Source organism: Lampris incognitus, chromosome 14 (genome assembly GCF_029633865.1).
Source record: "Lampris incognitus isolate fLamInc1 chromosome 14, fLamInc1.hap2, whole genome shotgun sequence".
Classification (NCBI taxonomy): domain Eukaryota; kingdom Metazoa; phylum Chordata; class Actinopteri; order Lampriformes; family Lampridae; genus Lampris; species Lampris incognitus.
In genome coordinates, this window is record NC_079224.1 from 42251046 (window position 1) to 42274926 (window position 23881).

At 46.2% G+C, this 23881-nt stretch overlaps 2 protein-coding genes across 2 annotated transcripts in view; both read right to left on the reverse strand.

The window, feature by feature from the left end:
• Window positions 1-92: 92 nt before the first annotated feature.
• Window positions 93-19896, reverse strand: LOC130123452 (AP-2 complex subunit mu-A-like). Its single transcript, XM_056292621.1, has 13 exons — window positions 19790-19896; window positions 18307-18428; window positions 10442-10707; window positions 9966-10048; window positions 8399-8404; window positions 8121-8256; window positions 6284-6428; window positions 5819-5836; window positions 5102-5221; window positions 2843-2978; window positions 2363-2460; window positions 1913-2024; window positions 93-1466 (listed from the first exon to the last, which is right to left on the reverse strand). Exons 2-13 carry the CDS (start codon window positions 18378-18380, stop codon window positions 1332-1334), a joined length of 1329 nt encoding a protein of 442 aa, XP_056148596.1. The 5' UTR covers window positions 18381-18428; window positions 19790-19896; the 3' UTR covers window positions 93-1331.
• Window positions 19897-21043: 1147 nt separating this feature from the next.
• The window catches only part of LOC130123673 (segment polarity protein dishevelled homolog DVL-3-like), a 28617-nt gene continuing 25779 nt past the window's right edge, over window positions 21044-23881 (reverse strand). Inside the window, 2 exon segments of the mRNA XM_056292915.1 lie at window positions 21044-22450; window positions 23039-23260. Of these exon segments, the coding sequence (XP_056148890.1) occupies window positions 22092-22450; window positions 23039-23260 (581 nt within the window). The 3' untranslated portion in view covers window positions 21044-22091.

The following is a 23881-nucleotide window of genomic DNA, read 5'->3' on the forward strand; positions in this document are numbered from 1 at the left end:
GCTCCTCACAGATGACATAACAGTATTAGTGATAGTGTCTGTACAATCCAAAGTCACCACAGCCGACAGTAAACACAGAATGACAGGGCCGGTTGGCTATATGGTCAGATTTTATTGGATAGAACGGTCACCAGGGCTACAAACATGAAGAAGCAGACACTTTGACGAGGCAAACACCAGGGGGAGACCTCACCACGCACACACAAACACATACAGCCCGACTGTCTGACATCTTCACAGCAACTTAGCGTTAGTCATCTCTCTTCCATTGGAAGTCAATAGAAAATGTTGATTTTAGTGCCACGATACAATTAAGAAATTAGCTTCAGTAAGAGGTGGAATGCAAGTGCGATGGTTAAATTTTTAGCACTGGCTAGAATGGTCTCTGTTAATATTTTCTTACTCACTAAATAACGGAGGAGGGGGGGGGGGGGAGAGACATGGAAAACTAGCGAGAGAGTAAAGAGCCAGAGCATGCACTCTCTAGAAAATGCACATCAAAAAGTTTGGTCATTGTTACTTCATCTCCTCCTTTTAAGAGTTCAAAACAGAGCACACTGATAAAAGGAGGCGGTGATCCCAGTATCTTGTCAAAAAATGGTTCCAGTTTATTTTACTTTCCCGCCAGTGAGTGCTCAGAGGAACGGGGAAAAAAAAAAAAAAAAAAACCTCAACACTTATGAAAGAGCTCTAAATCCAAAAAACATTTCTTTCCACAACACCAAAACACAAGTCAGACATCAACAAGCCCAATGGCGGGCAGTCATGAAGCCAAAACCACGCCAACGGGGAAAGTAGGCGATATTGTACGTCGGAGCGGCATTGCTCTTGGACCGGAGGGGTCGTTCTCGACAACTGCCGTTACGTCTACGACATAGAAGAGCACGCATTTTCACAAAGTATAGAAAGTGACACTACAGTCTTCACGCACACCAACACCCCCTCCCCCTCCCCCCAGGTTTAAACTTCATCACGTGTCTCGCTTATTCTGACACAGAACCAGGTTTACTCTTCACTACCAGATTTACGATACAATGGGTCACATCTTTTGCATATCATCTGTGCATTATGCCGTAATTTCTTTTGTTTTTTAATAACGACTTAAATTCACTCTCCGACACCTAGATAGGGGAGAGGTCGGGGGGAGGGGGGGGGGGTTGTACTATAGGGAGACAAGGATAGAGGGAGGAGAGAAAGGAAAACAAAGGATATAGCGTAGGAGTAACATGATAGATGAGGAGGAGGAGGAGGAGGACGGGGATGAGGGGCGCTCGCTGCTGGGCTGGGTGGTCTGGATGGGGGGGGGGGGGGTTGGGGGCTGGGGGTGGACACTAGCAGCGAGTTTCATAGATCCCTGATCGGCCGATGTACCGCACCCATTTGATGACATCGTGGTCACTGTAGTTCAGCTTGGATTCAAACACCTTCAGGTAGCGCACCTTCAGTCCAGAGGGAGCGAATGGGACCTGCGGGGGGGGGGGGGGGGGGGGCATGTCAAGTTAAGTCATCAACGTCACAACGCTTTGAACTTTGATACAACACCAGTGAAAATGTTCAATAATATAGCAACAACAAGAAAAGTCAAAGTTCAGATTTTTTTTGTTTGTTTATCAAAGTAAAAAAGCATTTCACTGAACTATAAAGCCATTTCTTTTCTATATGACTGAAAAGTATTTCCATTTAACTGAAAATTAAACCGTTAAAACTAAATTGTAAAAGTACTTGTACAACTGCAAAGTATCCAAGAGAAAGTTCTGTATCTATCTCGCTGCCTGTGTGTGTGCGCGCACGGCGCCACTGTACAGTGAAAGGGGAGTCGTGAGCAGACCGCCATCTTCAGATGACCTGTATATGAGCGAATAGAGACGGGGGGGTGGGGGTGTTGGGGACAGACCACCATGTGAGTTTTTACCTCAAAGTTCATGGAGATGGGGGGCCGAGCCCATTTCTTCTTATCATTGGTGGGTAGCAGCTCGATCTCAGCGCTGATCTGAGATTCTTTCATCCCAGCCATACGCTTGATCCTAAACACACACACACACACACAGGGAATAGAAAGCTTTAATACAGCGATGTATTTTCACAAAAGCAACAAATAGTGAAGAGGGACAAGTTCAAGTTAAAGAAGAAAAAAAAAGGGGAACCACTAAAAGCAGATTTAGTAGTGAGGGGGTTGGTGTTCAACCCTGGTGAGGGTACTTCACACAACCAAACTAAAAACCAATAGAAGACATAAGGGAACTAATAGAGCGCTGACAGACCGCATATGAGAATGAACTGGGTCAGTGGTTCGGCTCCAGGACTGACATTCCACTGGGTCTGGAATTATTATAAAGGGCATAAGGACAGTATCACCACTCACTTCCAGACGATGGCGTTCTCGCTGGCCTTGTACTTGGCTTTCCCCTTCATGCAGATCACCTGCACGCCGCTGGTGTTGAGGGGTGTGGGGATGCGCACCTGCAGAGAGGAGCATGCCATCAGACAAACTAAGTGACCAGGGTTTGCCAAAGAACTCAACCAGGAAATGCTGAACCCCCCCCCCCCATTAGGAAATTCCCATGACACCAGTACAGCAACCAGTAATCCCAAACTTCTACCTTAAAGCACAGAATAGGACCCATTTCACACTTTTAATTAATCTGCGGTAAAAAGAGAGAAGCAGCTAACAGAACTTGTGACTAAAACTAAACTTGCCACAAATGAATGAAAACAGAAGAGCCAATTAGAACGTTAACGAACGAGGCCTTGCACTTTCGTTTTAGCAACAGAACAGTAGTTACATGGGTGAGCAAAGCTGAACCTTGTAGCTGTGTAAAGTCCACCTGTGATAAGAGCTCACCTCAATCTTCTGGGCCAGCAGGGAGGGTTTGAAGTTGGACTTGATGACCACTTTCACCTCCAGCTTAGTGCGCCCCACCTCTCTGACCAGGGGAATGACCCGGAATGGCAGGATGATGTCCTTAGTGGTGCGGTACCTAGAATAACACACACAGACAGAGAGAGAAGGAATTTTAAAAAGGGAAAAGAAATCCCACATGGGAAAAGAATTTATTTTCTAATTCTATCTTGATAATCCCGTCTTATTTTCAGACTCCTATCTTGGCCTTTCCAACACTCATGGTGAAGGCCGGGTGTTTGTCACGGAAGTCGCGGGTGTCATGGATTCCGTGATTCTCGCCATTTTTTTGCCATGTCCGCGATTTCCCCAGTTTTTAGTGCTTTCCGTGATTTTTCCACAGTTTTGAATGGTAGCCTAACTGTCAATCTTAACGTAGCCTACAGTGTGTTCTGCATAGGCACTAAGCATTTTAACCATCACTTCTGAACCGCATATAGCCTAGCATTGTACATTCTGACCTACACTCCGACCCAGATTGTCCCAATTAGCGGAAGTTTACAGTGTAATGTTACGTTCCCGTGGTTACGTTAGAAGTGCGAATGAATGAACGGCTAACGTTAGTCATGGTCCGATCAAAAACTTAAAAATGAGTAAAACTGCAAAGACCTCCGCTAAAGCATGATCCCTACGATACCCAGAAGAAACTTTTCATGTCAGTGGTGGTTTGTTATTTTTCTCAGTGTGCAACATCCCGGTGGACGACACTCGAAAAGCAAGTTGCGACAAGCATTTGCAGACAAACGTCCATAAAAAGACAACCGCGGATCGGGCCGTTGAAACCCAGAAGAGCCGAAAACTGTGTCAGAGCTGTTTCAAGCTAAAACAACCGCACAATTGCATAGACAGAGGGACGTAATTAAACTTGGAGAAGCTTTCACTTCAGCCAACATCCCCTTACACACACTGGACAATGTTTGCCTGAAGTCCCGTCTAGAACGCCATCTCCGCGACATCGGAGTTATTCCAAGTGCCTGTCAACTCCGACGCACCTACCTGCCTAGCGTATTCGTGAAACACGTGAACGAGATCAAAGACAAACTCAAGGTTTGTGACGGAATTAGCATTGTTGCTGACGAGGCAAACAGCGGGCATGTTTTTTTTATTCAAGCACTTGGTACTGTTGCTACAGTTGTGCACGTTATTTCAATAATTTACCACTACTGTGCATGAGATCTCTTGGGTTAACTGGATACATTCAAGCTATTTAAAACACTCCGTGATTTCTGCCTCTTTCTTTTCAGTTTTCCGTGACCGTCTACAACTTTGCCGTGATTGCTCCGTGACTTTAGTCAATATTTTCCGTGACAAACACCCAGCCTTGCTCATGGTCACTCAACTTCAACTCAAATCTCAGTAAATACAAACCAGTGTCTACCGAGTTCAACCAGTTTGAACTTCCAACACGTGAACGAATCTGACAAGTCATCGAAATACCTGGTCAGTCGTTACAGGGCGTTTTTTCAAACTACTGGTGCTTTTTGGATGGAACCCGTTTCATCAACAGGTTTTACTGCAAGTAAACTACCATCATGAAGCAGGGCTACATTTTCGTGTAAGGTAGGCGGCTGAAAGTTACTGACAGCAATAGCCAGAATGTGAATGTTAAAAAAAAAAACACCAATGAGAAAAGTTGGCAGTTGTTTTTGAATCACTTGCTCGAGCCTCCCAACAGCAAAGCTACTGTACTGACTCTGACAGCAGGAATTCTGGGAAGAGCTGCGGGTTTGATCCGACTGCCCTTTCCTGATAACAGCTGATGAAATAAGGTTGCTAAGGACAAAGAGTGTATTGGACAACCCAATTTCTCCTGTCTGCCAAAAGGGGGACTCGGGGTGGCAGAAAGTACCCCCCCCCCCAACCCAAAAAAAATAATAAAAATAGACAGCTTAATCTAGGTCTAATGATATGGCTGATAAATACCAACCCATTAGGGAGAATGTCTTTTTTTTTTTTTAAGATTTGTTTATTTTGGCATTTACTGGATAGCAACAAAGGTCACTGGCTGGAATCGAACCAGGGACTGTCGTTATGCGGCATGTGCCGTAACTATTCAACTACTGGGGCACCGAGATTATTTGGCATGCCTCGTTTGGCATGCCTCATGAGTAAAATAAAACCAAAAGCCTTTTTCCTTGGCTGTAACGCAGTCGTAACTTTTCAGAGACAGTGGACCGACAGATGTTGACCCAACCGACCCACCTCATGAGCTCGTACTCCCCGTCCGGGGGAATGAAGCTGATGCTACGCTCCGAGTCAAACTTGCTGAGGCGCACGCACTGGTGAAAGGTACAGTCATCAATTGCGATGGACTGCTTCCCACTGCCGAGGGGGGGGAGGGGTATGCAAGAGAGAGAGTCAGACAGAAAGAGTCAGAAAGAAAGTGAGAGAACAAAACCGTGGCACATCTGTTGAATTGTACATCTCACACACACAATTTCTACCAAGAACACACCTCTTATCCTACATTACCATTTGAAAAAAGCAATACTGACAAGGACACATCAGCTAGTATCACAACAGAATATACACGTAAGGCCATACAAGATTAATAACACTACTCTTGAGACTGTAGGATAGGATACCAAGGCTGTTAGATGCTGGGGTCAAAGGTTAAGAGAAGTGGGGAAGACTGTGTGGGGCGACTGATTGGGGGGGGGGGGGTATATCACATCTACAAGCAAAGGGGAACGACCACTGGGCAGAAGATTAAAAATTAAAGGAGACATGGCTTATTTGTGCTGGGTTAGTGATGTGGGTAGGGGTCTATAATAACAACGGGCCATTTAGCTGTGATCATCTGTCAGAACTAAGTAAGGCATCAGCTGATGTCTGACACGACAGTGGTGTGTGTGTGTGTGTATGTGCGTGCGTGCATGTGTGTGCGCAGGGTTGGGGTCAGGACAATTATTACAGTACCTTCCTCCCCCTAAATCACTGAGGTACAGCACATAGAAAAGAGAGGGAAAGAAAGGAGAGACGCAGCCAAAGGAAAAGGAAAGAAAAATTACAACAAAAAAAAGAAATCACAACGCCCAATAAACATCAGACCAACAGCAGACAGACAAGGGACTGACAGACAAGTTCATTTCAAACCCAGTGAATTTCCTAAGTTGGGTTCAAAAATTTAAAAAAAAATCCTTACTGCAGTAACTCCCACAATCATTTACTACACATGAACATCACCTAAGATACCTTATCTTAGATAACCTACAATTAAAAACTCTTGAATTAGCTACACAATTAGATTACATATATTAATAACAGTTAAAATGCATAAACAGAAAACTGAGATCTAAGTTAGTGAAAGATCTTTTGCTCTATCTGGTCCCACTCATAAGCTGAATCTGGGGCTCTGGGTTTGACCTCCGACCTCTCGCTCACCTTTTGCCAGCCTCGTCAGAAGCTCCTCCCTTGCCCTGCTTGTCAATGACGATCTTGTCATTCATGCCGAATTTACACTCGGGCATGCCGCTCAGGTAGCTCTTCATCACCACCCGGCCAGACACGTGGGCACTCAGAACCTGACCTGGATTTGGACAATGGAGAGAGATGGTGAGAGAAAGATAGAGACACACACACACATACACAGAGACAGAGAGAGAGAGAGAGAGAGAGGAACTCAAATGGATGTATTAGAAGAATGAATGTGGCCTCATATCCCCTCTAACCCCTCATTAAGTGTCAGTTCGTAAGGAAGGACATCTTTGGCATGTTTGATAAAAGTCTCAGATCCACAGCAGGTAAAAGCCTTTGGAAACTGGTAGTTTAATGGATTGGGTGTGATATCTGCCCTCTCATTTTTCCCTACAAGTAGTGGTTTATCATTCTTGCTATACACTGATGAGCCAAAACATTATGACCACTCACAGGTGAACCGAATAACGATCACCTCCAAACAAGGGCACATGTCAAGGTCTGGGTAGATTAGATGGTAAGCAAATAATCAGTTCTTGTAGTCAATGTGCTGGATGCAGGAGAAATGGGCAGGAGTAAAGACCTGAGCGACTCTGATAAGGGCCAAATTGTTATAGCCTGAGTCAGAACATCTCTGTAAAGGCAAGACAAACCACAAGCCGGCGACAGGCTGTTGGGCACCCAAGGTTCACCGATGTGCGAGGGCAACGAAGGCTATCCCGGCTGATCCAAACCGACCGACAGAAGGTCTACTGTGGCACAAGTCAGAAAATTTTAATGATGGTTACAGGAGGAGTATGTCACAACAAACAGTGCATCGCACCTTGCTTGCGTATGGGGATGTTTAGCCGCACACTGGTCAGAGTGCCCATGATGTTCCCTGTCCACCGTCGAAAGCCCCTACAATGAGCATGTGAGTGTCAGAACTGGACCTTGGAGCACTGGAAGAAGGTTGCCTGGTCCAATGAGTCCTGTTTCCTTTTAGATCACGTGGATGGCCGTGTATGTCGTTTACCTGCGGAAGGGATGGTACCAGGATGCACTGTGGGAAGACGACAAGCCGGTGGAGGGAGTGTGATGCTCTGGACAATGTTCTGCTGGGAAACCCTGGGTCCGGACATTCATGTGGACGTAAATTTGACATGTGCCACCTACCTAAACACTGTTGCAGACCAGGTACACCCCTTCATGGCAATGGTATTCCCTGATGGCACTGGCCTCTTTCAGCAGGATAATGCGCCCTGCCACACTGTACACATTGTTCAGGGATGGGTTCGAGAATGGCGTGAGGAACATTAAGCATTCAAGGTGTTGCCCTGACCTCCAAATTCTCCAGATCTCAATCTGATTGAGCATCTGTGGGGATGTGCTGGACTGACAAGTCCAATCAATGGCAGCTCCACCTCGCAACCTACAGGACTTGAAGGATCTACTGCTCATGTTTTGGTGCCAGATGCCACAAGACACCTTCAGGGGTCTTGTAGAGACTTGGCGAGTCAGTGCTGGTTTGGCGACACACAGAGGACCAACAGCATATTAGGCAGGTGGGCCTAATGTTTTAGCTCATCAGTGTACATTTGTATTCACAGTGGTAGCAGGAAGGAGTAGTCTGAGGTAAAGCGATGGCAGGAGTCAGCTCCAAGTCGCCAGAGACTTTAAACCACCTTCAGGACACTAAGTATACTTACTACATTTCACATTTAAAATTGGATGGAAATTGAATAGCTGCATAAGGAAATGAGCAAAAAAACTTTAATGAATAATTTTACGCTGCTAAAAAGATGGTGGTGATGTCCAAACAGACCTTGCGGGGACATGAGCAGGTTGACGCTCTCCAGGACATCCAGGAAGAGCTCGTTGCGCCGATACTTGATGCCCTCACGACGCCAGCCGATCTGCCCCGTCACCTGGCTGGTGATCTGAGACTGCTCCTCTTTTGTCTGGGTGGAAGGGCGGACAGGGGACGAACAAAAGAGGGAGGCTCATGATAACGGGACAGATGATGACGAAAGAATATTAACAGCGGAGTGCAAATGGATGACTCCACCAGCGATGAGATGGAGATGTGGTGTCATTCATTACCTGGTGCTGAGGTGACAAATGTCCACAGCCAGTCGGAGGGGTGGAGGTGCAGAAGAAAGACAAAATGAAATTTGAATTTAAACTGAAGCAAATGATTTATAGTTTGCGATCAAGAAAAAAAGCACTGAGAAATTCGAGACGCTTTACAGAAAGAATAAAGTAAAAGAATAATTTAAAAGGAGACGCTTAGAGATAATCCATTACCTGTCTACTTCTACACCTTGTGATTCTCGTTCTGTTTTGACAAATTCGCCCAGAAAAATGCTGATGGACGTCGTATTCAGTTTTAGTGCAGGTGAGTGATTAATTTACAGATTCAGCACCAATAATTTAAATAAATACAGTTGGATGCTGACATTCTAACCCTCTTTCACACCCCAATTCTTCCTGTAGCTGCACATTTAAGTACATCACCTAGTGTGGAAGTTGCCTTCAGATACGCAAGAATCACGAAATAACACACAAAACATTGACGGGTTGAGACTACAATATATTGTATATAATATATTGGAGAGAAGCACCCCAGCACAGATGTCGAAGGGAGCCGTCTCTCTCATCGAGGAGAGAAGAGCTCAGCGTCTTTATAGTTCTAAAGAAGTCTAACATGTTTATCCTCTTGGTGTTTTAAGTCAAGTAACCTATAAAAACACTCCTGCATACAGTAGGGGGAGCTACTTCTAGCAAGAATCAACAGTACAACACAAGTTAAACGAAACACATTCATTCATTATCCAAACCGCTTATCCTTACTCACGGCCACGGGGATCCTGGAGCCTATCCCATCAGTCATTAGGTTGCAGGCGGGGAGACACCCTGGACAGGCCGCCAGGCTGTCACAGGGCCGACACACGCACACGCACACACACCCAACCCCTAAGGACAATTTAGTTCGGCCGAGTCACCTGACCTACATGTCTTTGGACTGTGGGAGGAAACCCATGCAGACACGGGGAGAACATGCAAACTCCACAAAGAGGACAACCTCGGAACCCTCCCCCCCCCCCCCAAGGTTGGACTACCCCAAGGCTCGAACCCAGGACCTTCTTGCTGTGAAGCAACCGTGCTAACCCCTGCACCACTGTGCCGCCCACGAAACACAGGCAAACGGAAACACGAGTATCAGGGCGTCTCCAAGAACTCTACATATGATGTGTCTTATGACAGCCCGTGTCTGTCTTCTAACCCCACACTAACACAACCTCCTTTAAGGTGTATTTGGTCCACATAACAACACAGGCATAAAGAAACAAATACATAATGAATAAATTATAAATCTTAATGTTTCTTGTTAATTTTCTTTCACGCACCACAGCTTTTTTGGAATGGGAATATTCTGGCTAGAGAAGCCTCCTTCATTGTCATCTTTTACATCCACTTTGACATTCAAAAATCAGATGTGGTGTAATAGCAGGTTTTACTGTAGATTATTAAATTTAACATGCTGTGTGGGGCAGTATATTCCCTTTTTCTTTACCTTTCTTATGAAATGTCCACTAATTATATTATACGTCTTTATTTGTACTTGTTTTAACATATATTTGTTTGTGTCTGGATTGTCCTCTCTGACCTGTCCTTTGATACCCTGCTGGGTGATAAAGGTCTTCAGTGCCCCGGTCTCGGAGTTCTGAGGATATCCAAAGTCCAGGATCTCTGTACAGAAAACAAATACACATGAAAGCGAGACACCCGGTCAGTGGAAGATAATGCAGCTGAAAGCAGAAAGAATATAGGTAACGTAGCATGAAGGATTAAAGTGTTGCTTAGACAGAGAAGTGGGACAGATGACAGATATCGGTGCTGTGGCGAGTATGTGAGATAAACATGAGGACATATGGTGAAATTAATCCGAGATAGTCCAAGTAGTAAGACGGATATGTGATATAATAAAATAAATCTAATTTATAGAACTATCCTAACTTGCTGGCATGACAACCATCACTTTGCTGAACATACACCTGACAGGAAATCTCACCAAGTATCTGGGGGAAAAATATATATGTTAGATGTAGGTCCTTTATAAGGTTATACCCCCCACCCACCCACCATCCAGCAGTTCATAGATGAGCACAAAGTTGTTTTTGATGTTCTCTTCGCTGATTTTGCCAAAGTAGGCAGCCATGACGTCACACATCTTGTAGAGGAACTCGAAGACCATGGCAGCGTTGACATTCTGTTTGGTGACAGCTGCCAGCCAGATGTTGGAGCGCTTGACGTGGAAGAAGCTCGTGCGAGCGATGTTTGTCACCGGGGAGCGCACCTGCTGCCGCGCGTGGATCACATTCACGCGGAACGCGTCCACAGCATTACGCCTGGGAGATCAGAGAGAGACAGAGGGAGAAATAATTCAAGCCTGTATAAAAAGTGAGTAACTTAATTGTTGACACCCTATCCATGACCAGGTCTTGCATAAAAATAAGTGCAGCAAATCTAACAAACGTAATCCACCTGTCCGAAGGAAGGCAAACCTTCACGGTTATGTTTCTGTTGTAAAACACAGTTCCAGGTGAGATTAGAAAACACCACACCATCCTTGAAATGGGCCTACTGTTTGATAACAAATCCTTCCTGAAACTTGGATTGGGAAACATTCTGAAGGCCCTAACAGACACATCCATTGAGCTCCTCAATAACTAAGTTGTTGACATGGTTCTGGAATATATTATGGATAGCTTTGTGGACCTTGTACATCATGGAGTGGTGTTTTGTCTAGATGACGATTACCAAAAGAGGAAGAACGTACTTCTTTTGAGAGCCAATTTGGCAGTTGGCACTCTTCCAGAACCATCTTAACGTTAATATCATAATTAGCTGAATTTAGATGGGGAATAAACAAGACATTTAACCCTTTCTGATCCAAAACTGATCATTATTTAGCAGTCGTATACAACCACTTGTGGGTCTCGAAGGGTAAAAATTCATCTTAAATCTAGCCTCAACTCTACTGCCACTCAACAGGGACAAAAAAATAATAATTTTTTTTTTGGTACCAGGATGGTTTAGACGCCTGTTTAATGGGGATGTATAAATAACACTATTTATTACAGGTGATCCAACACGTTCAAACGAGACCACGTATCACAGTGACGAGCCTGGAACAGAACAAAACTTACAAAGAGCTGTAATACCAAAAAACACAACTCAAGATCCATCTCAAAGAGATTTGGGTGGGGGCGTCCGGGTAGCATAGCAGTCTATTCCGTTGCCTAACAACATGGGCATCACCGGTTCGAATCCCCGTGTTAGCCCCGGCTTGGTCGGGCGTCCCTACAGACAATTGGCCATGTCTGCGGGTGGGAAGCCGGATGTGGGTATGTGTCCTGGTTGCTGTACTAGCGCCTCCTCTGGTCGGTCAGGGCACCTGTTCAGGAGGGGGGGGGGACTGGGGGGGAATAGCGTGATCATCCCATGTGCTACGTCCCCCTGGCAAAACTCCTCACTGTCAGGTGAAAAGAAGCGGCTGGTGACTCCACATGTATCGGAGGAGACATGTGGTAGTCTGCAGCCCTCCCCGGATCGGCAGAGGGGGTGGAGCAGTGACCGGGACAGCTCAGACAGCGGGGTAATTGGCCAGGTACAATTGGGGAGAAAAAGGGGGAACCCAACCCCCCCCCCAAAAAAAGAGATTTGGGTGAACGACAACTGTCTATCCATCTAACTGAGATGTTACCAAAACAACATAGCTTACACAAAAGAAAAACCAAACATCACACTCATCTTGCCAGGAGTTACCACATCTTGGTGCAAACAAACATTTCAATCAGTCTCTTCTCTTCATAATTAGCAGAGGGTTGAATCTCTGTCGTAAAGGCAGCAAATGTAGTTAAGCAGTGAGGGGATGAAATGGGTGAGAGAATGAGCTTTGCCTCTATCGGTTATATTTGCAAGTATACAAAAAAAAAAAAAAAAAAAAGGAACTTCATTCAATTAAGCTAAGCGGTCATCCAAGACTGCAGATGAACGAACGCCTCTAAAGAAATCATCTGTGATGTGAAAGCTGCTGAGGATCAAGCTAACCGGTAAGACATTGCTCCTGAAACTTATCAGTGGCAACATGAAGTGAGTGGACAAGGACGATGAAGATGGTCGCCCCCTGGATTAACTTCATTACAAATCCCAGGATGTACTGCCTGAAACGTCTCAAGACACCTGCATCCGGCTCGGATGCATTTTACACTCTGGGACAGCCCCGCGGGCAGAGAGATGTCAATCTGGGAGGCCACCATCAAATCACTTTGGAGGAAAGCTTCTCCTATATGAGAAAATGGTTGAAATGTTCCTTCTCCAACTAGTGGCTTCAATAATCAACTGAACAACTCAGGATGCGTCAACCAACAGATGGAGAACTTTTAAACGTTACATTCGTCAACAAAATTATTCAGGCTACTAAAAAGAAAAGAAAATTAAATAACATTCAAAATAATGTCAAAATCTGATCTTTTTGAGGTTTTGGCCCACCTTTGAATCAAGAGATTCTTTGAAAAATATTTATCATCACTTCTGCGAGGCAGAGGATGGACTTAAAAAATTAGAGGGTTAAAATCACCATCAGATCCCATGCTCGGACTACATGCTCAGGTCTGGTTGAGCCGTTTGTGGGCAACAATACTCGTTAGGATGACGTACTGATGTTGGTCGGTTAGTTAGTTGGTTGGTTGGTTGGTTTTGATTGGTTGGCTGCTGTCTCTCTTTAGCTGGTACTCTCTTTTAAGGCCAGGTCAGGTGACATGCTGAGAAGAGACATCAGGAAGTTGCTGTTGGGGGTCAAAGGGCATGCACTTTGGGAGGGTTTGCTGATTGGTTGCCATGAGAGGAGAGGGTCATGCTTGATAGATTGGAGCATTGCTTACCTATTCCTACAGGGGCCAAGATGGAGAGATGGAGGGAAAGTGGTGAAAAAAGGATAAAGAGAGGAAGGATGGTGTGAAAGGAGAAGACAGAAAAAAAATGCAGACATTTTCGTGCTTTGTATAAATACAAAGTTTACAAGATGGCAGCTGTGGGCCATCCATTGTACTATATGGGAACAGAATAAGTTCATAGGTTTGCAGCACTACATTACATTGCTCTTCACCCTTGCGTTCCATCATGCCATCACTACAGGGATGACGACATCACAATGGCTTGGAATTAGTAATAGACAATAGCTGCAAGTATTTTAAGAGGAACAGAACAATTCCACTTAAGCAACAACCAAAGCGACTCTTAGCTGATCAACAAAGCAAACGCTCTACGTTAGATTACAAGTTTACTATGTCCACCATCTTGCAGAGCAACGTAATGTAAAGTGTGGCTTGTTAATCTTTAACAGTTGCAGCAATGACTTTAGTAGGATCAAAATAAATTAAAGTGAAGTGTGTGGACTCAATGGAGTATGTAAGAAGGCATGGCACTTCAGATGTGTTAATGGCGACAAAATGCAACAAGGGTCATCAGTGTAGATGAGCACTAACAGCAAAATTATCTTCTCCACTTGTGCAATACACAGGTCTCTTTACTGGTCTTGTGCTTATTGATACGCTGCTGCAACAAGCCAAATCCCCAACGAGGACCACTTAAAATTAAGGTTATCCGGCTATTATCTAAGGACAACTACAGCTCCACTTGAAGTCTCAATCAGAGCAAGGCTGGGTCCACTTTGGAAAACCAACAGTGGTGATAACAAAAGTCTGGGTTAAACTTGTGTTCCTCTAGGCAGTGTTCTTTACGGCACTGTTCCCTTGGACACATCACGCTGTATCTGTCAAGGTAAAGAGGCAAGCAGCTGCATAAACCCAACTGCTCGGCAAAGAAGGGAGGAATTAAAGACAGATGGTAAAAAGAATATCTGCAGTTCAACTCTTAATTACGGGCTGGAAAGACAACATCATAACTCAAAACAGCCTGCAATTCAATTAGGCCTCAACTCAGGCAACAAAACGTAGAATTAATGCAAAGGTAGAGAACTACATCAATATATGTTGCCCCAAGGAAAGATTGGCCAGGAAAACAAAGTTTGTCCGTTAGTTTTGGCCTGATACTTGACATCTAGACATTTCCCACCCAAAACGCCCAGTTTATTCTTTACCTTAGCTGATGACAATAGTAAGAATGGACTAATTAGCTACACAGTACATCTCGACAAATTGCCTGAGGACCTAGCATTTGAGTGAAAATGTAAAATATTTCAATGGAAAAGGCTTTCTGTTTTTGGGATAACACACCACATAACTTCCTTCCAACAATATAATCCCACGAAGTGATATGAACTAAGCACGTTAGAAAAACCCAAATTTTTGAATCCAAGAAGTGTCCTCAGCAGGGCGTCCGGGTAGCGTAGCGGTCTATTCCACTGCCTACCAACACAGGGATCGCCAGTTCAAATCTTCGTGTTACCTCCGGCTTGGTTGGGCGTCCCTACAGACACAATTGGCCGTGTCTGCGGGTGGGAAGCCGGATGTGGGTATGTACCCAGGTCACTGCACTAACGCCTCCTCGGGGCGGCCGGGGTGCCTGTTTGGGAGAGAGGGGTAACTGGGGGGGAATAGCGTGATCCTCCCACGCGCTACGTCCACCTGGTGAAACTCTTCACTGTCAGGTGAAAAGAGGCGGCTGGCGACTCCACGTGTATCGGAGTAGGCATGTGGTAGTCTGCAGCCCTCCCCGGATCGGCAGAGGGGGTGGAGCAGCGACCGGGATGGCTCGGAAGGGTGGGGTAATTGGCCGGATACAATTTGGGAGGAAGAAAAAAAAAAGGGGGGGGGGATGTCCTCAGCAAACCAGTCCTTAAATTGTTGGCTATTGTTGAATGAAACAAATCGTTTGAGCTTTAAGTATGTTCCATGGGGGTGCCTTTGCTATTTTTTATTTTCAGAAGAGTGACCTTACACTGTTGTCACCGTGACCATCCTTTGCTTAAGTTCTTTGTTGCAAAAGTATCATGCTAAGCTTTCATATAAAGTCTTTTGGTTATTGTGAGGGCAATTCAACAGCTAGGAATAATGGAATAGGACTCCGGTTCTATTTTGTGGGTTTTCTTCTCCGAACTGGAGCAATGATTAAGAGGGACGGCCAGGGGCATTCATATTGCGCCGCTAGAGGTGAAATTCTTGGACCGGCGCAAGACAGACAAAAGCATTTGCCAAGAATGTTTTCGTTAATCAAGAACGGAAGTCGGCCATGTTACCCCCGGCTCTTGGTCGGGCGTCCCTGCAGACACAATTGGCCGTGTCTGCGGGTGGGAAGCCCTTGTGGGTATGTGTCCTGGTCGCTGCACTAGCGCCTCCTCTGGTCGGTCGGGGCGTCTGTTCAGGGGGGAGGGGGAACTGGGGGGAATAGCGTGATCCTCCCACGCGCTACGTCTCCCTGGCGAAACTCCTCACTGTCAGGTGAAAAGAAGCAGCTGGCGACTCCACCTGTATCGGAGGAGACGTGGTAGTCTGCAGCCCTCCCTGGATTGGAAGAAGGGGTGGAGGGGAGACTGGGGGGGGGGGGGAATCGGAGGAGTAGGGTAATTGGCTGGATACAATTGGGGAGGAAAAGGGAGGGGGAAAAAAAGAACGAAAGTCGGCGGTTTGAAGGCGATCAGATACCGTCGTAGTTCCGACCATCAACGAAGCCGATCAGGGATCTGGTGGCGTTATACCCACAACCCGCCGGGCAGCATCCGGGAAACCCAAGTCTTTGAGTTCCGGGGGCAGTATGGTTGAAAAGCTGAAACTTTAAGGAATTGATGGAAGGGCACCACCAGGAGTGGAGCCTGCGGCTTAATTTGACAACACGGGAAATCTCACCCGGCCACGGACACGGAAAGGATCGACAGATTTGTAGCTTTCTCGATTCTGTGGGTGGCGGTGCATGGCCCTTCTTAGTCGGTAGGGCAATTCGTCTGGTTAATTCCGATAACAAACAAGACTCTGGCATGCTAACTAGTTACGTGGCCCCGTGCGGTTGGCGTCCAACTTCTTAGAGGGACAAGTGGCTTTCAGCCACACGAGATTAAGTAATAACAGGTCTGTCAGCCCTTGGATGTCCGGGGCTGAACCCGTGCCACGGAACAGATCAGCGCGTGTCTACCCTTCGCCGAAAGTCGCGGGTAACCCGCTGAATCCCGTTCATGATGGGGATCGGGGCCTGCAATTATTTCCCCATGAACGAGGAATTCCCAGTAAGCGCGGGTCATAAACTCGCATCGATTAAGTCCCTGCCCTTTGTACACACTGCCCGTCGCTACCACCGATTAGACGGTTCAGTGAGATCCTTGGATCGACCCCGCCAGAGTCATTTGCGACCCTGGTGGAGCGCCGAGAAGACGATCAAAACTCGACCATCTAGAGGAAGTAAAAGTCGTAACAAAACAAGATTTTTAACAGCATCGAAAAGGAAAACCTTATCAAATGACAAGGTTTGAAAAAATTGGTTCAATCAAGTTTTGAAGGTCGGTTAACAGGGAAGTATCTCATGGAAAGTTTGCAAACAGTGAATACAAATACTGCTGGTGAAAATTATTCATGGAAATTATGTTCCCTGGCTACTTCTGACTGGACTATAATCCTTAGGAATCTCTTTTTTTTTTTAATTTGACTTTGGTGATGATGGTAATTGGTGTTTGATCACTCTTTATCTAAGAGATCTATTTGAAATGAAGCGGTCACTAATGCTAATGTGTCAACTCCTTCCCCGCCGCAAAAAAGCAATAAAAAAAAAGTGGTCAAACCCGTGTCTCTGCGAATTAAGATGTGGTTAGTAAATATACTCTACCAGCTTACTCTACAAATTCCTATAATAACACAAAGACAAGTTCATGATATCCCACATGCAGAATCTGTTTAAGGCTCTGGATGACAAGCCTGGTCTGGCTATTATACAAGATTTAAAGTTAAGTTTACGATACAAAGATACATTTACTTTGTAAATTCTCATTCAAAACGATTCTTTGATGCACCACGGTGGTACTGAAGTCTGAAGTTTCTGCTTAAGTGTAATTAAGAAAAACAATGCATGCAATCATGGCAGCACTAAAAAAGCTTCACCAAACAACAGTTCATTGCACCCACTTGTGTCGCAACCACTGTTGGGTCAAATAGTCAGCACCTGTTTGAACTGTGATGGAGACAGTGCAAACAAATTTTGATTAGACCGCTAATACTTAAATGGGTAGACATAAGAAGGCAACCCATATGTAATTATCTAATGTTCCGAAAACTAGTACTTATCGGATGGGAGTATAACGCCAACATTGCATTGTCAAGATAGTTGCTCCATGTCACCGCAGATTGAAATCTAGAAACTTCAGCCCTTACTGAGGCTAGTACTTAAGGGGAGAGGAGAATCTGCCTTTTGGTGCTGGCAGGTTTTCTTGCAGCATCCTCACCCCACTAGAAAAGTCGGCCGAAGACAGGGGAATATTTGCAGATTTCATAAATCAAAGCACAACCTATTTTTTTGTCTGACAACTACAAGCGAGGCCTCACAGGCCTTACACATTCGGGAATGAAGAGCTTGGGGATTTTTACAGTTGGTGGAGAATTTGATGTGAACTGTGAACTAGATACAGAGGCATAAATGTCATTTAATCTTATTAGTAGCAGCACAACGAGTATCAAAATAAGTCAGTAAACAGTAAATTACTGTTAGGAAGCTTTTATTTGTTATCAAAAGGATACCCTAGAATTAGTCTCGTCTCAAAAAACAATACTTACACCCTGAATCAACTCTATGTTGAGGGTTATTTAAGATACAATGATGACCAAGAATTCATGTTTTTCCTTCTTAAATGAATTTCCCCTAAAACACACAAATAGGTATTGCGTGTGAAATTCTGCACAAAGGAGGGAGACACAATTCCAACCAGCCAGCCCGAGTCAAGACCCCTGTAGCCTACAAAATAAGAGAGTTGTGGAGCGATGCCGTCGTCCTCATGTGCGACTTACCCTATGTCATCACGATAGACCCGGGAGATGAGGACCTCCCCCTTGTGGTTGTAAATGAACAGTCCTCCAATCATCGTGGCTGCTCTTCACTCCAAAATGGCCATTGTGAAATTAATTCCCACCTGAGGAGAGGGAGAGGGGAAGGGAAAACGAGTGTAGGGCAGTCAGGAAATGGTAAAAGGGAAAAATAAAAAGGGACAGGGGAGAGAAAGCGGAAGTGAGAGAGAGCGGTGACACACATCACAGAGAGTCATTTGTCGTTCAGATCCGCACTCCCCCCCCCTCTCTCTCTCCCTCCCTAACAAACACACCACTTAGTTTTCAGCTGAATACACCCTGCAGCTGCCCTGCTGTGGTGACTCAGTTTTGTCACTACACGGGCACATCCAACAGACACGCAGCATCTCGAAAAACAGGCTACAAAGACCACACTTCCGCCGCAGACGCACACAAATCTCTCCCCCCCGACTCCTTCCAGAGAGATTAATGGTGGACCGAAGCCACCACGCAGACTCAGCACCAGGTGTCAAGCGGAGAGCAGACTCGCGTTTGGTTACCTCGCAGCGCATCAGATGCGTCCTGCTCTTATCAGCCCGCGATGTGGCAAAACCCACACAGTTTAGGTGGCAGCGACCTTAAAATGGTCACACAAATAATTTGGCTGTGCCTCTCAAACGTAGCCGTAAAACCGATTCAAGTTTAATTCATTCACCACCCAAGGCTCCCGCAACACTGAGGGAATGAAGGACATGCATGACATCTTAGTTGCAGGCAGGAAGACGCTGCAGAAAACCACCTCGCTCTTGGCGTAAAGACACGACACGACACACGCCACGCGCGTCTCGGATACATTGTTTCACCCTTCAAAGGGGAGAGACGCGTGGCTAAGTCGTGACCGGGGACACGAAGCCAGCAACACCTTAAGAGGGTTTAATCGCCCCTCTTTTCTTTCCCCCCCCCCCCCCCCCCCCCCCAGCCTCAAGTCAAGATGTCTGCTCCGGCTGGGCCATTTCCTCCCGTCCCGTGTATCGCAACCTGTCTTCGGCCACCGGGTTTCAAAACCCCGCTGACTGACACATTGCAGAGAGCGCAGCAAAAATGAACGAAGGCCTGACCTTCGGTTAGAGACGAGAGCGGCGGAGCGCCGGAGCGGCCGCCGAGCGGGAGACGGGCCGGTGTAGCCCGCGTTAGCAAAGCGGCTAACGTTAGCCCCGGCGCTCGCCGACGTTAGCGGAGCGGCGGACCCGGCCGCCGAGCGGGAGACGGGCCGGTGTAGCCCGCGTTAGCAAAGCTAACGTTAGCCCGGCGCACGCCGACGTTAGCGAGCCTGCTAAATAGCGGCGCCGCGCTAACGTTAGCCCCGCCGCCAAAGGGCGACGTTTTAATCGGGCCGGGGGTGGTGGTGCTGGGTGGGTGGGTGGTGGGGAAGCCACCGCCGAGACGGACTTACCCGTCTGGCCGTGTGGCTTTCGGCGCGCCTTACCCTGGTTCTCCTTCGCGCAAGCGTTTCGTCCCGTTTTCCTGCCTTCGGGGTTGTCGGTATCTGCTTCGGAGGATTCCCGGTTGATAGTCGCCCCCCGCTCCCCCGCCCTCTCCTGAAATGTGTCAGCTGACCCCTCCGCCGGAGCCTTCCGGTCAAATGGAGAAGGCGCGGCTGCAGCAGCGGCAGAGCGGCTGCTCAGCCGCGCCCAGCCGGACGTGTTGCGATAAAAACCCTCTGCGCCGGCTTGTTTCGGCTCGGCGGCATTTTTTAGCGTTATGAAGGAATCCGGTGATGGCGGACTTAAGGTTCTCCGCCGGAACGTGCGGTGTTTCTTTAAGCCGGCGGTTATTATAGCTGTGTCCTTCTTGACCCTGTCCTGCACAAAACAAAAGAAGAAGAAGAAAAGTAAACGCCTGCAAAACAAAAGAAGAAAAAAGTAAACCCCTGCAAAACAAAAGAAGGGAAAAAAGTAAACGCCTGCAAAACAAAAGAAGAAAAAAGTAAACGCCTGCAAAACAAAAGAAGAAAAAAGTAAACGCCTGCAAAACTAAAGAAGAAGAAAAAAGTAAACGCCTGCAAAACTAAAGAAGAAGAAAAAAGTGAACGCCTGCAAAACTAAAGAAGAAAAGTAAACCCCTGCGAAACAAAAGGGAAAAAAGTAAACACCTGCAAAACTAAAGAAGAAGAAAAAAGTAAACGCCTGCAAAACTAAAGAAGAAGAAAAAAGTAAACGCCTGCAAAACAAAAGAAAAAAAGTAAACGCCTGCAAAACAAAAGAAGAAAAAGTAAACGCCTGCAGAACAAAAGAAGAAGAAAAAAGTAAACGCCTGCAAAACAAAAGAGAAAAAAAGTAAAATGATCCGCTTCGCTTTACGAAAGAGAATCGGGGTCAAATGTGAGAGTTTCATGAGTTCTGACTTGAATCCCAAAACCTCCATGTTTTACATGTCGTGGCCCTGATCCTCTTCTATGTGTTTAAATGTTTATAGACCACAAAGTATTGCATTGGGTGGTGATTCATTTGGGTGGTGATTCATTTGCAAGGCAGATGAAACGGAGGACCCCCCCCCCCTCAACACACACACACACACACACACGTGTGTGGGCCACAGTGTAACCTTCACATTCCTTTTCCCTGGGAATCTTCTCCGCTTTAAAGAGCAAACATTACCCCAAGTAAAAAAGGTTTTTGGCCGTCTGAAACATACATGTACAACACACAAACACTCAAAAACAACACACGACACCACGGGGTAAAGTCATAAAACTATATTTATAAATAAAAAGACATTTTTCCTTGATAAAAGAGTAGTGTGAAAGACGGTAAGAATTGTTTGTTTTTGTTTTGTTTTGTTTTTTTCACTATACATTATCACAAGACAGAGACTGAAAATGCTCTGGTTAACAGAATGAAAATGTTATGCAGTTTAATAATGACTCTTGAAGCTGGACGCGCATGTTTTAGTGTTGAAAAGTGAAAACTACCTGTGACCAGCTACATATATGACAAATGCATTGTTACAGAAAAGACCTTAATTCTTTTGCACTACATACAATTTTTCCATTTCTTTCTCTCTTTGTCAAGCAAACAATAAAAAAAAAACCAAAAAAAACATCTGAATAAGGTTAACAGTTAGTGTTCATTTTCAGCATTCTTTCACTTGTGTTTTTTTTTTGTTTTTTGTTGTTTTTTTTTTTGGCCACATGATCTGTCAGGAGTCCGCAAGTGGAGAGTACGAGAAAGGAAGGAGGGAAGTGTCTCTTCTCTTCATTTTCAACTTCCCTCCCTGTTGATCTGCAGTGGATGGGGTGGGAGGGGGTGGGGGGGCAGAGAATGTTCAGATAAGGAGAGTCAGAAGAAAAAAAGTGAAGAGCAAACGGAAAACATCCACGTAGAAAAACGCCGAGTCATCTTCCTCAGCTGCCGGCGCCCCCCCCCCCCATTCCGCCCCCTCCCTCCTGCCTTCCACCCTTGTCCGCTGTCCCGACAAAAGAACGATTCCCCATTAGGGAGAGGAAACTGAGAAAGGTGCTTTGGTTCCATCTCGGGGGGGTTTCTTCACTGAAGAAAGTATGGCCACTACTACTCGGAAGAAAAGCGTGAGAGAGGAGAGAGGGAGAAAAAAAAACTATTTCAGCAAGAGATATCAGGCTTGGCTCCTTTTCTGATCTAAAACACTGGAATCGAGCCACTGATGTACCGCGGCGGCTTCTGCAAGCCTCCATGCTTCCTGTCCTGTCATGCTGTCCCAACAATAGAGAGCCAAATCTGTTACTCTGCGGCCGGCTTGCGACCCCCACGTCACATCACGTCGACAAAGAACTCCCCGGGGTTTCCCACTGCCAAACGCAAGGACTGGCGGGAGGCGGTGAGTTCAGGGGGTACAGTGGCGAGCTCTCTGCCCGGCGGGGCACCGGGGGCAGCTGTGGGCAGATGTGGGGGCTGGGGAGGCAGGCCGGGGGGCCCGTAGACAAGGCCGGGGCCATAGGAGATGGAGTGGGAATGGGCACTGCGGTGGCTGAGGGAGCTGCGAATGCTTCGCTCACTAGGGGGCGCCATGGAGCGCTCGCTGGGGGCCCGGTGGCTCCGGATATCCGATTCGCTACCACTGCCACCAGATTTACGACCCTCATTCTTACTGCAGTTCGAACCGCTGCTTCCTGTTGAGTAGAGAGAGGGATGTGGAGAATGAGACAACGTGGGGAAGAGGGAAATAAATAAAAACATGGCAGTTATTCGCTTGTTTGTGAAACAGAAATGATCCTTGCACACAGCCAAGTGTACAATACCCACGTACATGTTGTTATCCAATGGCATATGACATTTTTTAAGTACCCTGTTTTTATTATAAGAGCTCTACATGAGCCTCGGACTCTTATTTGAGTGCCAGCGAAATGATGTAAGGGGTGCTGACCCAACAGGAGACTTGGATGACTAATGCAGACATGGTGCCTCTATGTGCATTACCTTTTTTTTTTTTCAAGCCAAAAAGGCACAACCATTAGAGGCAATTAAATGCTTTTATTATTCCACAGACAGTTTCAGAGAGCGGCTCACCCGGGCCTATTCTTCAAAACTGGTTAACTTCCAATCACAGACAGCCCCATTTTCTTTGCTTCCAATATTCTGAACAACAAAACTCTTGACAAAATGTGGGAAAACTGTGAAAACAAAAAAGCCCTAATGGGAGGATAAGCTTTTCTATCGGCCAAGAAAAGCATCTCTTTTACATACACCCACGTACTCACCGCTGTGCTGGCTGCCTGCACTGCCCTGACCTGCCCCACCTGGATAGGGCTGGGGCAGATCCTGGGTGGGCTGGGGGTTGTAGGGATGCGGGATGGGGAATTGGTAAGGCAGGGCCATGGGCCAGGGGGCCGCCCCAGGGTGGGGCAGTGGAGGGAGGGTGTCCTGGTCTGATGCTCCTCCGCTGGAACCATCGTGGTCATGGAGGGAGAGGTGGGTCATGTCTAAAGAATGAGAGAGAGAAAAATTACCGAGTGAAAATAGAAGAGAGACCTGTGCTGCAGCCGTGATTTGATTTAGCTATCAAACAAATAAAGCACTCTTTCAGGACGTCAGAGCCATTTAAAGTGCACTATTTTGTTCAAACAAACATTACACACAGGGAGTACAAACAGTATCGAGAATAAATGCTAAATAACGATACCCCGTGGTGGAAAAACATTCAAATAGTCCCATAAGAACAATGAAATTTGTATTAAGAACACACAGAAATGACAGGGAGTACAAACTGTTCCTACAGATTTTGCAGCCCTGATAACAGGAAGGCCATTACAAAGAACGGGAGCTCTGCGCCGTTTCCCCCTCATCCAGTGACGGAGAGCTGATCAGTGTCCGGCGATACGAGAGGGCAGGCCAGTGCATATGGTAATATGAGATTTCATTGATATGAGCCTCCAATGATCCATGACTCAAACCCCAAATTGCAGTGGGGGAATGCAGGGACCTCAAGAATGAAACAATTTGGTGGTGACACACCTATTCTAGATGACTTATCCTGATTAACATTCATGGTACTTTCCCACAAATGCTTCTGAGCACAGACAGAAACTATTTCAACAGCATTT